This window comes from Juglans regia, chromosome 15 (genome assembly GCF_001411555.2).
Source record: "Juglans regia cultivar Chandler chromosome 15, Walnut 2.0, whole genome shotgun sequence".
NCBI lineage: Eukaryota > Viridiplantae > Streptophyta > Magnoliopsida > Fagales > Juglandaceae > Juglans > Juglans regia.
This window is the reverse complement of record NC_049915.1, coordinates 1,420,347-1,432,729: the sequence shown is the minus strand read 5'-3', so window position 1 is coordinate 1,432,729 and position 12,383 is coordinate 1,420,347. Positions and strand designations below refer to the sequence as shown.

The window sequence follows — 12,383 nt, the reverse complement described above, 5'->3', positions numbered from 1 at the left end:
CTCAAACAGTTCCCAAACTTCCTCTCAAACTGTTTTTTCTACCAATACTCAGACAGCTCCCTCATCACAGATTGTTGTTGAAACAGTATTACAGGTACCACCATTGCAACTTCAGATGCAAAGCAAGGCCAGAAGTGGAATTCATAAACCAAATCCACAATATGCAAATCTGCATAACCTGGTGAACATACGTACTGAACCAAAAACAATCACAGCTGCAAAGAATCATCCTGGATGGTCTGCTACAATGGAAGAAGAACTACAAGCTCTTGCTATACTTGGAAATTAGTGCCAAGAACATCTGATATGAATGTGATTGGATGCAAGTGGGTGTACAAGGCTAAGTTAAGAGCAGATAGCACATTGGAAAGGCTTAAAGCTCAACTGGTTGCAAAGGGCTATAGTCAAGTAGATGGTGTGGATTTCTCTGAGACTTTTTCGCCTGTGGTAAGGCCAGCTAGTATTCGTGTTGTTCTTACACTTGCTACTGTAAGAAAATGGCCACTTCATCAATTAGATGTTAAGAATGCTTTCCTCCATGGATATCTTAACAATCATGTTTATATGCATCAACCTCCAGGGTATATAAATAGAGATAACCCACTGCATGTGTGCAAATTAAAAAGAGCCTTGTATGTCCTTAAACAGGCACCTAGAGCCTGATTTGACAGGCTCAGTGATTATCTTCTTCAGCTTGGATTTTACTCAAGTTCAGCAGATCCAAGTCTTTTTGTCTCACACTCAACACATGGAGTACTCATTCTTCTACTTTATGTAGATGATATGGTAGTAACAGGTGACAACCCACAAAGAATTCAGTGGCTAATCTCACAACTCAGTACTCAATTCTCAATCAAAGACCTTGGGTTTCTTCATCATTTTCTGGGTATTGAAGTTCATAAACATGGTACTGATTTGTTTTTGTCACAGCACAGGTATATTGTAGACTTACTCACCCGAGCAGGTATGCATGAGAGTAAGCCACTGTCAACTCCTATGCCATCAAAAGGAGAACAAAAATCTGGTGCTCATGAATTATTTCCTGATGTCAGAACATATAGAAGCCTTGTTGGTGGTTTACAATATTTAACCTTTACAAGACCAGACATTTCCTATAGTGTCAATTATGTTTGCCAATTTATGCAAACTCCAACAGTGGGTCATTTTCAGCTTGTTAAAAGAATCCTAAGATACTTACAAGGCACTGCTACTCTTGGTCTTAGAATTTTGTCCATTAGTACACTTGATCTATATGGGTTTTCAGATGCAGATTGGGTTGGCTACCCAACTACAAGAAGGTCTACAATAGGTTTTTGCACGTTTCTTGGAAGTAATTGTATATCATGGAGTGCAAAGAAATAACCTACAGTAGCTAGATCAAGTAAAGAAGCTGAGTATAGGGCTATGGCTTCTACTGCAGCTGAGTTAACATGGTTGTCTCTACTCCTCAGAGATCTTGGTGTTCCATTAACCAAAATTCCATTATTGCATTATCCACTCCTATCAACTTCGCATAATCTCATGCCCATTTTGGCCGACCAAACAGTTTTATTTTTATTTTTATTTTCATTTTTATTTTATCTCGATAATATGAAAAAGAAAAATTATTTCTTCTATTCGTTAAATTTTATTTTTTATTTATTTTTTAAATAATAATATTTTATGATTATAAAAAATGTGATGATTAATCTAATATAAATTTTGAATGATTAGTTACAAAAAAAATTTTATTATATATTCATGGAATTTTAAAAAATGTCTAATAAATGTCAATACTTTTAAAGAGATGGGTAGAAAAGCTGTATCAAAAATCCAAAAGAGATAATAATATATAATTGGAACAATATCAATTGTATTTTCATTTAACGTATTGGCTACAAGAGACAAAAGCCGAGCCCTACTGCAATGCCAATACTTTAAGGAAGTGGACAAGAAAGATCTTGGGAAAATCTAAAGAGATAATAATATATAATTGGAACCAGCTGTATCAGTTGTCATCCACCGTATTGGCTGCAAGGGACAAAAGCCTCATGCAAGTTTAGGTACAGAATGCATCGGAATCACGAGTCCCTATAGCTGAGCACTCACAAGTCACAATCTAGCTAAAGTCACTTTTAGTTAATATGATTTTTTTTTCCTCCACAAGTTTACTATATTAATAAAAATAAAAAGTTCTTACAAATTCAAAATACAATAAATCAAATTAAGGAGATCCTTACCATTATGAAAATTAAGTAAATTAGGAGGGATAGAGGAGAGGGGTATGCTCCCATAAAAGTTGATAGAGACTCCCCATTGCACTATATCATACGCGCATCATTTTGAGATCAATGAATTTTCTTCACTGTCCAGGATTCCATGGATTTCAGTAGGTGTAACATATCTGCAGCAAGGTTTTCAATTTCCTAATTCGAGTTTGGAACTTCTAGCAAGAGAACATCTACTACTTGTTGGGAATCACTTTCAATGTGAATTTTTTTCAAGTTCCTGCGGAGAGCTTCCTGAATGCCTTCTAGAGCTGCTGAGGCTTCACCCACATTTGGGTTTGTGCTACATATGAAATTAGTGATCACAAAAATGGGCTTCTTATCTACAGCTCTACAAATTGTTGCAATGATGCTTCCATGTGTTCTAACAGCAACATCAAACTGCAATAGATGGAAACCTTCCATTCATTTTTGTGTGTTGTTGAGAGGGAACCACGATCTTGCAACCCATGCTGATTTGTGCTCCAAGAATTGATTGTTGACTGATTCAATAAGGTTACAGGGCAAGAGGGTAATGGCTTCATGGATGACTTTATTTCTTAGATACCAGATGTTGTCCATGGTTAGTGTAGTAAAGATTTGGAAGTCTTGGGATTCATCTACTGGAATTAGGAGTTTTGTGACAGGGTCGAGAATGACCTTGATCCATTCAAGCATGGGAAGGGATTCAAAAATTTCAATGTTAATGGGCCATTTTTATTGCCTCCAGAGAATCGAGGAAAAATGACAATTGGGGAACAAATGATTAGTGGTTTCACAGGTAGTTTTACATAGAGCACAAAGAGTTTGTTCCTCATCCAGATTAATAAAATTATTCAACAAAGCTTTTGTGGGAAGGATGTTATGAATGATTTTCCAAATGAGAAGTTTTAATTTGTCTTGAATTTTGAGTTTCCACAATTTCTTCCAATTAAGATCAATGGCAGAGGTGGTGGGGTGGTTTTTCAAAGCAGCATATGATAATTTAACAGAAAACCTGCCAGAGTAATGATGAGTCCACTTAATCTTGTCATTGATGGATGAGAAATTGAGAGAAGCAAGTGGAATCTTTGAGATTTCAGTTGCAGATTGCTGACTAAAAAGAGCTTGAAGAAGTATTGTGTTCCATCTCCTGGGTTCCTCTAGAATGAGTTCAACTACCCTTAAATTTGGCTGAATGAAATTGTGGTGAGGATTGGTTTCAGGTACACGGGAGGGGATGTTGGGGATCCATGGGTCACTCTGAGTAGAGACTTCATTGTTAATTTGAAAGCAGATTCATGTTTTGATGAAGTCTCTTTGTTTTAAAAGGCATTTCCAGAACCAAGAGTCAGTCACTTTTTGTTTCACCTCAAAGAAAGAGTCATTTCTAAGGTATTTGTGAGATAAGAAGGACTTCCAAAGAGAGTTAGAGTCATTTAGGAGCATCCAGACGAATTTTGAATTAAGAGCTTGATTGAAAGAGAAACAAGTTTTGAGACCCAAACCACCAAGGGATTTTGGCATACAAATAGAGCTCCAAGATTTGGGAGTAAAGCCTTTGAGAGTATCTTTCCTATACCCCTACCAGAATTTTCAGAAAATGCTATCAATGTGAGAAGCTATTGTTTTCGGCATTCTAAGAGTGGTCATAATATAAGAGGGGATTGAGGCTGCAACTGTGCGAATGAGAGATGTTCTACTGGCTTGTGAAAGAAGTTTTGTTTCCACCCTTGAAGTTTTTTTTCAATTCTTTCAATAGATTCCTTGCAAATGTTTTTTTTTTATGGTTCAATGTAGAGAGGAAGACCAAGATATCTGAGTTTTGAGGGACAGGTTCTGAGATTAAGGATGTCTTTTATCTCTCTTTTGATGTCACTGGGGGTGTTATTGTTGAAAAGAGTAGAATATTTGTTGAAATTAATCTTTTGGCCAGACCAGTTTGTGTAAGTATCCAGACAATGAACGATGGAGGTTGCTGTTGAGTTTGAGGTCTTATCAAAGAGGATTAAATCATCAGCAAAGAGGTGATGGGATAGGGTGGGGCCTCCTCTAGAGATGCTAATTCCTTCAAGTATGTGATGGTTTTCTTCTCTCAAGATTAAACGGGAAAGAACCTCGCTACCAAGAATGAATAGAAAGGGTGACAGGGGGTCACCCTGTCTAAGACCTCTGGAAGGCGTTATGAGATCAGAGGGGGAGCCATTAAAAAGATGGAATAAGAGACTATTGTGATACATTCTTTGATCCATCCTATCCATGTTTGGCTAAACCCCAGACTATTAAAGATGTTGAGAATGAAAGACCATTCAATGTAGTCAAAAGAATTTTCCATATCAATTTTGATGGTCATGAGCCCTTTTTTCCCTTTTTTCTTTCTAAGATGATGAAAGACTTCTTGGGCTAAGATTGTATTGTCTTGAATAAGTCTTCCAGGAACGAAGGTCGTTTGGTTTGGTGAAATAATTTTTGGAAGGATCTTTTTCAGTCTATTCACAAGAATTTTTGCTATGATTTTGTAACTGACATTTGCTAGACTGATTGGACGAAAATGATAGACAAAATTTGGAGAGTCAACTTTTGGGACAAGGGCAATGCTGGTGTGGTTGATTTCCTTTATAAGTTTTCCTTGAGTGAAGAAGTTAGTGATTGTAGCAATGAGGTCCTTTTTTATCACTTCCCAGTAGGTCTTGTAGAATACACCAGTGAAACCGTTAGGACCTGGTGCTTTTGTTGAATGAGTTTGTTTTATTGTGGTGAGGATTTCGTCTTCAGAGGGGATGTTGCAGAGGAAAATATTTTCTTCTTAGGAGATTTTGTTGGAAAAAAGGTCGAAATCAGGGGGTAATTCAGGATTGGTAGATTTGAAAATGGTTGTGAAGTGATCCTTGAATTTTTGGGAAATGATCTCAGGGTTAAAGGTCCATTCTTTATTAGCGATTTTGAGGGTTTCAACTGAATTTTTCTTGCGTCTGATTGTGGTGGAGGCAAAGAAGAATTTTGTGTTGAGTTCTTGGGTGGATAACCAGTTATTTCTTGATTTTTGGCGCCAAATAGATTCCTCCCCGAGAAGCTGTTCATTGAGATTTTCTTTAAGGTTATTCTCTAAGATTATAGAATCTAGTGTGGGATCATTTGCTTGGATGGTGAGCAGGGAATCAATCAAGTTCTTTATGTTTGTTTGAATGTGACCAAACGAGTTTTTGTTCCAAATTTTCAGGGCTGCTTTTGTGGCATTTAGTTTTTTAACTAGAATGTAGAATGGGGTGCCAAAAAATGAGATTGTCAAGATTTTTGAATTATTTCCACACAAGATGGATCTCTAGTCCAGAATTCCTCGAATTTAAAAGATGATTTCTTTTTGTTACCGTGACTAAAAGTGCTTAGAATGATAGGAGAATGATATGAGACTGATCTGGTTAGGTTTGTGACAGAAGCATTAGGAAAAAGGGAGTTCCATTGCAAATTGATGATTGCTCTGTTTAATCGTTCTCTAATGTTGCCACAAATTTGCCTATTGTTTGACCGGGTATGTTTTGGGCCAGAGGCATTCAGGTCTATGAAACCATTCTTTTCAATGAAGAGTTTGAGGCCATTTGGATTGGAAGAGCTAGCGTAGGGTTTTCCTCCAAATTTTTCGCTTTGGCATAAGATGGAATTAAAATCCCCAATTAGAGCAATAGGGCCCGAGAAAGAAGTAGTGATGCTGTGTAGGCTATTCCAGAATTGTGGTTTGTCTTTATGCTTTGCTAGATAGTACACTAAGGGCTCGTTTGTTTTCAGAGATGAGATGAGATGAGATTAAAGTTAAAAAATTGAATAAAATATTGTTAGAATATATTTTTTAATATTATTTTTGTTTTAGGATTTGAAAAAGTTGAATTGTTTATTTTATTTTTGTTTTGGGATTTGAAAATGTTGAATTGTTTATTTTATTTTGTGTGGAGATTTGAAAAAGTTGTAATGATGAGGTGAGATAAGATGTTTCTTGAAAACAAACGAGGCCTAAGTTCAGTAACCATGGACAGTGACAAGGATCTAAGTACATCAAAAGGGAGATAATATTGCTAGAAATATTTACAACTTCTATGTCTAAACCAGGGCGCCAGATAAACAATAGACCTCCCCACTTCCCTGATGGGGGAATATGCACAAAGAGGGAAAAACCTAACCTATTTACTATTAACAGTTTTACTACAAGGCAACAAAGTTTCTGAAAGAAATAAAGCAACAGGATTATGAGTCCTGATTATTGCCCTAAGAGACCTTAATGCACGAGGACAGGCTAAGCCCCGACAGTTCCATGATAAGAGCTTCATGGGGCATCTGGTGGCAGTATTGACCCTGCCACATCGGTCGTTGGATTAAGGAGAAAAAGTTCCATCCCTTGAGACTGAGTATTGTTACCAAATTTGCCTTCCTGCTACAAGATGTATGGAGAAAACCTCTGGCGAGTTTTCTTGGTGTGCTTCATCTTCCATGCCGTTGAGGTGTTCTGATCCAGCAAAGTGATGCTTTCCTTCAGGAGAATTCGACTGGGATCTTGGGGGTTGCTTGAGTCTATAGAGAAAGAGGGATTTTCTTCGGCGTCCACTGAAATAATGGTAGAAAGGAGATATTTTTTCTGAAGTGGGAGTGATTCTCCACTCTCTCTAGGGATGAATTTCCTTTTTCCTAGGGTATGACGTTATCTATTTCATTCAATTTTAACATTGAATTATTAATTTTTTTATTATATAATGACAAAATAGTATGAAATAAATTTGACTTATCTATTTTATTCACATCAAATCTTTATATTAAATTATTAATTAATTTATTATATAATAAAATAATATTAATTTAAAAATTTTTAATTTTTTTAATTATGAATTTTTTAATTTTATTATATTTTATCATTCTATTATATGTTAATTGATAATCATATTTTAATTTATTTAATTGGTTAATGGACATATACTGTATAATTCATCAAAATATGGGCACTTGATGCAGTATAGAGTGCACACAAAAACAATAATAAAATAAAATGAATAAAACTACTTTGTCTTCCCACTTTGACCGCTCTTTTTTTTTTTATTTAGTGATTAAGTAAGTGATTTTAAATGTATTAGTATATTTTTTTATTTTTTAAAAATATTTAAATATATTAAAAAAATGTGAAAAAAAAAAGGAAAAAAAAAAACCACTAAGTTATACGTCTAGTGGTAAGAATGGGGAGGTAGAATAACCCCACTCAAATAAAATAAATACAAAAGCAAAAAGGAATCAAAGCATGCATACGGTAAATGAAGATATCCAAAAGAGAGAGTTATAAAAAAGTAAACATTTGGTGGTGCAACAATATACATCAAATTTGATTTTAATTTTAGAGTTATTGTAACTAGGAGTTACTGTAGCTATCCTTTACCTAATCACAATTTTATTATCTTAGTAGCTAAAAAGTATATTTATTTTACATTTGGCTAAAGAGGAAAAAATGTCTGCAAGTGATCAAAAGATTAGGTAAGAATCGCCTATTCAAAAATTTTCAACTGCAGAGTCGTCTCCTACATAATGCTTTTATTTCTATCTATTTTCCTTCCCAGTTCCTGGTATATGTGTATATGCGACCTGTTAAGAGGTGGGTTGAATTCAGTTGAAATAGTGTTATGTCGTATGTTCGCTCGAGCGGAGGTTCACTCATCTCGAGTGAAATCAGGCAGAGAGTATCGCTCGACACTCAGCTCGAGCGAAATCAGGCAGAGAGCTTCGCTCGACACTCAGCTCGAGCGAAATCAAGCAGAGAGCTTCGCTCGACACTCGCTCGACATTCAGCTCGAGCAATATGCAAGTCCGAGAGTTTCGCTCGATGCTGCTCTTCTGTTAACTTGAGCGAAATGTCAAAACCCTACGCTCGCTCGACACTCGCTCGAGAGTTCGCTCGAGCCAATGTTCATAGAAGTGAATTTTCACTGTTTCTATAAATATCAAACGGCGCCTCTTTTCTGTTTTACACTTCAGAAATCACTTTTGTTTGTTTTAGTGAGTTTCTTGAGAGAAGTTAGAGAGCTAGAGAGATAACTTCTTTGTGAAAGAAGTTTTGTATTATTCTTCTGTACTCCATCTTTGTTGATAGTGAAATCTCTGATACCGACCCCACCAGTGGACGTAGGCTCACTTTGAGCTGAACCACTTAAATCTTGGTGTTGTTTCTGTGTGATTGTCAGTATTTTCTTTTGCTTATTTCCGCTACTATACTTCAAGTTAGTCTTAGATATATAGTTATTCCCAACAAACTGGTATCAGAGCTTAGCTCAGTGTGATCTGGTGGGATGGCTATGGCTAAGTTTGAAGTGGAGAAATTTGACGGTCAGAACAGTTTCAGTTTATAGCGCATCAAGATGAAGGCTCTACTGCGACAACAGAGCTTGTCAAAAGTATTAGAAGAGAATGTATCTGATGATTCTCCGGCTCCTTCAAAAGAAGAAGAAGAAAAGGTACATAGTACTATCCTTTTGTCATTATCTGATGGAGTTTTAAGGGAGGTTGCTGACGAGGAGACTGCAACTGGTCTTTGGTCTGCACTTGAGAATTTGTACATGAAGAGATCTCTCACCAACCGTTTGTATTTGAAATAACGGTTATACACTCTCAAAATGAAAGAAGGTGCTCTTATTTTTGAACACCTAGATGAATTTAATAAAATCATTATGGATCTGAGGAATATTGATATTAAGCTTGAAGAAGAGGATCAAGCGTTAATTATTCTATGTTCATTACCCATATCCTTTGAGAATTTTGTGAATTCCATGTTGTATGGTAGAAATACAATTTCCTCAATAGGTGTAAAATCTGCTTTGAATTCTAAGGAATTGAGGAATAAATTGAGTGTGAAGGGCACTAATGAACAAGCTAGTGGCTTGTTTGTTAAGGGGTCCTCAAGTAGTGGTAGATCAACTGACAAGGGTTCAGAGAAGTATAAGGGTAAATCCAGAGGTAGTTCACAGTCAAAGTTTAGTAAGAAAAATGTCAAATGTCATTACTGCCATAAATTTGGTCATTACAAAAATGAGTGTCCAAAACTGAAAAACAAAGAGGATGGCACTAGTTCCTCTAATGACGTTAGTATTGCTGATGAAAGGTCTAACGACTCAGATATTGTTCTAGCAATTAGCGACTCCAGTAGTCGCTTTAGTGACAAGTGGGTCATGGACTCAGCTTGCACTTTTCATATGTGTTCCAAGAGGGACTGGTTCACTAATTATGAATTAGTCAACGGTGGTTCCGTTCTGTTAGGGAATGATATGGCTTGTAAAATTGTTGGAATTGGTTCAGTCAGGATAAAGATGTTTGATGGAATCGTCAGGACATTGTCTAATGTTCGACATATTCCAGAGTTGAAAAATAATCTTATTTCTTTAAGTACTCTTGATTTTTTGGATTTCAAGTACACTGGTGAAGGTGGAGCTATCAGAGTTAGTAAGGGCTTCATGGTTGTGTTGAAAGGAGATAAGACAAATGGTCTTTATTTCCTTCAGGGTACTATAGTGACAGGTGCAGCTGCAGTGTCTGTTTCAGATGATCCAGACTCAGCTGTCACTCGTTTGTGGCACATGCGTTTGGGTCATATGAGTGAGAAAGGAATGTCCATTATGAGTAAGCAAAGTTTGTTATGTGACCAGAAGATAAGGAAACTTGATTTCTGTGAACATTGTGTGTTTGGAAAACAGTGCAGGGTTCAGTTTTCTACAGGGGTTCACAGAACCAAAAGTTCTGTGGACTATATTCATTCGGATCTTTGGGGTCCATCTTTCGTTCCATCAAAAGGTGAAGCTCAGTATTTGCTTACATTCATTGATGACTTCTCACGGAAAGTTTGGGTTTATTTTCTGAAGCAGAAAAGTTATATATTTGTTAACTTCAAACAGTGGAAATCTTTGATTGAAAATCAGACGGGCAAGAAAATTAAAAGACTTCGAACTGACAATGGTATGGAGTTTTGCGGAGGTGAGTTTGATGAATTCTGCAAAAATGAAGGTATTACCAGATACCGTACAGTTAGACATACTCTACAGCAAAATGAGGTAGTTGAACGAATGAACAGGACTCTCTTGGAGAGAGCCCGTAGTATGCTTTCTAATGCAAGCTTGTCTAAGGATTTCTGGGCTGAAGCAATCAACACAGCCTGCTTCTTGGTCAATCGTTCTCCAGCCACAGCTATTGGTTTGAAGACTTCAAATGAGGTATGGTCTGATACTCCTGCTGATTATTCAAATTTGAAATTTTTTTGTTGTCCTGCATATTTCCATGTTAATGATGGAAAACTTGAGCCAAGGGCAAAGAAAGGCATATTCATTGGGTATGCCAATGGGGTGAATGGATTTAGGTTGTAGTGTACTGATCCTAAATCACCTAGGTTTGTGATCAGTAGGGATGTCATATTTGATAAAAAATCTATGCTTAATCCGAGAAAGGAGATTACTGTGTCTACAGGAAAATAACAGGATATTGGAAAGCAGGTGGAGTTTCAGGTGGAAGCGCCACAAGGGCTGCCCAGTGGCGCCCAAGATCATGCTATTGCAAATGAGCATGACTCTGATTCGAGTAGCGGCGCACAAGGTGAGCAAGACTACAATATAGCTACTGGTAGACAAAGGAGGCAGATTAGACCACCTCAGACATATGCTCATGCAGATATGGTGATGTATGCTTTTACTACGGCAGAGAATATTGTTGGTCAAGAGCTTTCCAGTTATTCAGAAGCTGTCAAGAGCGAAGAATCTGCACAGTGGTGTGCAGCTATGATTGAAGAGATTGAGTCTCTTCACAAAAACCAAACCTGGGATTTGGTTTTGTTGCCAAAGAAAGTGAAGACTGTTGGCTGCAAATGGGTCTTCAAAAGAAAAGAGGGAATCCAGGGTGACACAGATGCAAGATACAAGGCACGCTTAGTTGCTAAGGGCTACAGTCAGAGAAAAGGCATCGACTTCAATGAAGTCTTCTCTCCAGTTGTGAAACACAGTTTGATCAGAGTGCTACTTGCTATAGTAGCATTGTATGACCTAGAGCTACAGCAACTTGATGTTAAAACAGCGTTCCTACATGGTGAGCTTGACGAGACCATTTATATGCATCAGCCAGAGAGGTTCATTGTTGAAAGTAAAGAAGATCATGTGTGCAAATTGAAGAAATCATTATATGATTTGAAGTAGTCTCCAAGGCAATGGTATAAACGTTTTGATTCCTTTATGATTGATCATGGTTATTTGAGAAGTAACTATGACAGTTGTGTTTATCATAAGGAGTTATCTGATAAGTCTTTCATTTATTTGTTACTATATGTTGATGATATGCTTATTGCTACTAGAGGCATATCTGACATTGGTTTGTTAAAGACCCAACTCAGAAATGAGTTTGAAATGAAAGACTTAGGTGCTGTAAAGAAGATTTTGGGGATGGAGATCTTCAGAGATAGGAAAGCTGGGAAGTTGTACTTGTCCCAGGGAAAGTACATTGAGAAAGTTCTTCAGAGATTTGGAATGTTTAATTCCAAACCAATAAGTACACCACTTGCTACACACTTTAAACTTTCAGCTTCTATATCTCCTCAGACAGATGAGGAGGAACAGTTCATGGCTAGTGTTCCTTATTCCAGTGCAGTTGACAGTATAATGTATGCAATGGTTTGCACTCGTCCAAACATTTCACAGGCAGTGAGCGTAGTTAGCAGGTATATGGCTAATCCAGGTAAGACTCATTGGCAGGCTGTGAAATGGATACTCAGGTATTTGAGAGGAACTTTGAACTTTGGCTTAATTTTTTATAGAGATGTTGATCTCAGTTCCAAAGTTACTGATTTTGTTAATTCAGATTATGCTGGAGACTTAGATAAAAGAAGATCATTGACAGGTTATGTTTTCATTTTGTGTGGGTCTGCTATCAGTTGGAAAGCAACACTGCAATCCACTGTTGCTTTATCAACTACCGAGGCAGAGTACATGGCAGCAGCAGAGGCTATTAAGGAGGCCATTTGGTTGAAAGGCTTGATCAATGATTTAGGATTACAGCAAGATGGGATTTCAGTATTCTGTGACAGTCAGAGTGCAATACATTTGACTAAAAATCAAATGTATCATGAGAGAACGAAGCACATTGATGTTAGGTATCATTTTCTCA

General features: G+C 37.0%; 1 protein-coding gene across 1 annotated transcript; it reads left to right on the top strand.

Annotated features, from left to right (window-relative positions):
* Nucleotides 1-306: 306 nt before the first annotated feature.
* Nucleotides 307-1,362, top strand: LOC118344726 (uncharacterized mitochondrial protein AtMg00810-like). Its single transcript, XM_035686044.1, has 2 exons — nucleotides 307-581; nucleotides 936-1,362. Exons 1-2 carry the CDS (start codon nucleotides 307-309, stop codon nucleotides 1,360-1,362), a joined length of 702 nt encoding a protein of 233 aa, XP_035541937.1.
* Nucleotides 1,363-12,383: the final 11,021 nt, after the last annotated feature.

Bases quoted from the DNA above. Each gene is read 5' to 3' on its own strand.
- LOC118344726 (XM_035686044.1), top strand. From the start codon at position 307: ATGAATGTGATTGGATGCAAGTGGGTGTACAAGGCTAAGTTAAGAGCA. The intron at 582-935 runs GTATATAAATAG...GTCACAGCACAG, and splicing joins TATATGCATCAACCTCCAGG to GTATATTGTAGACTTACTCA.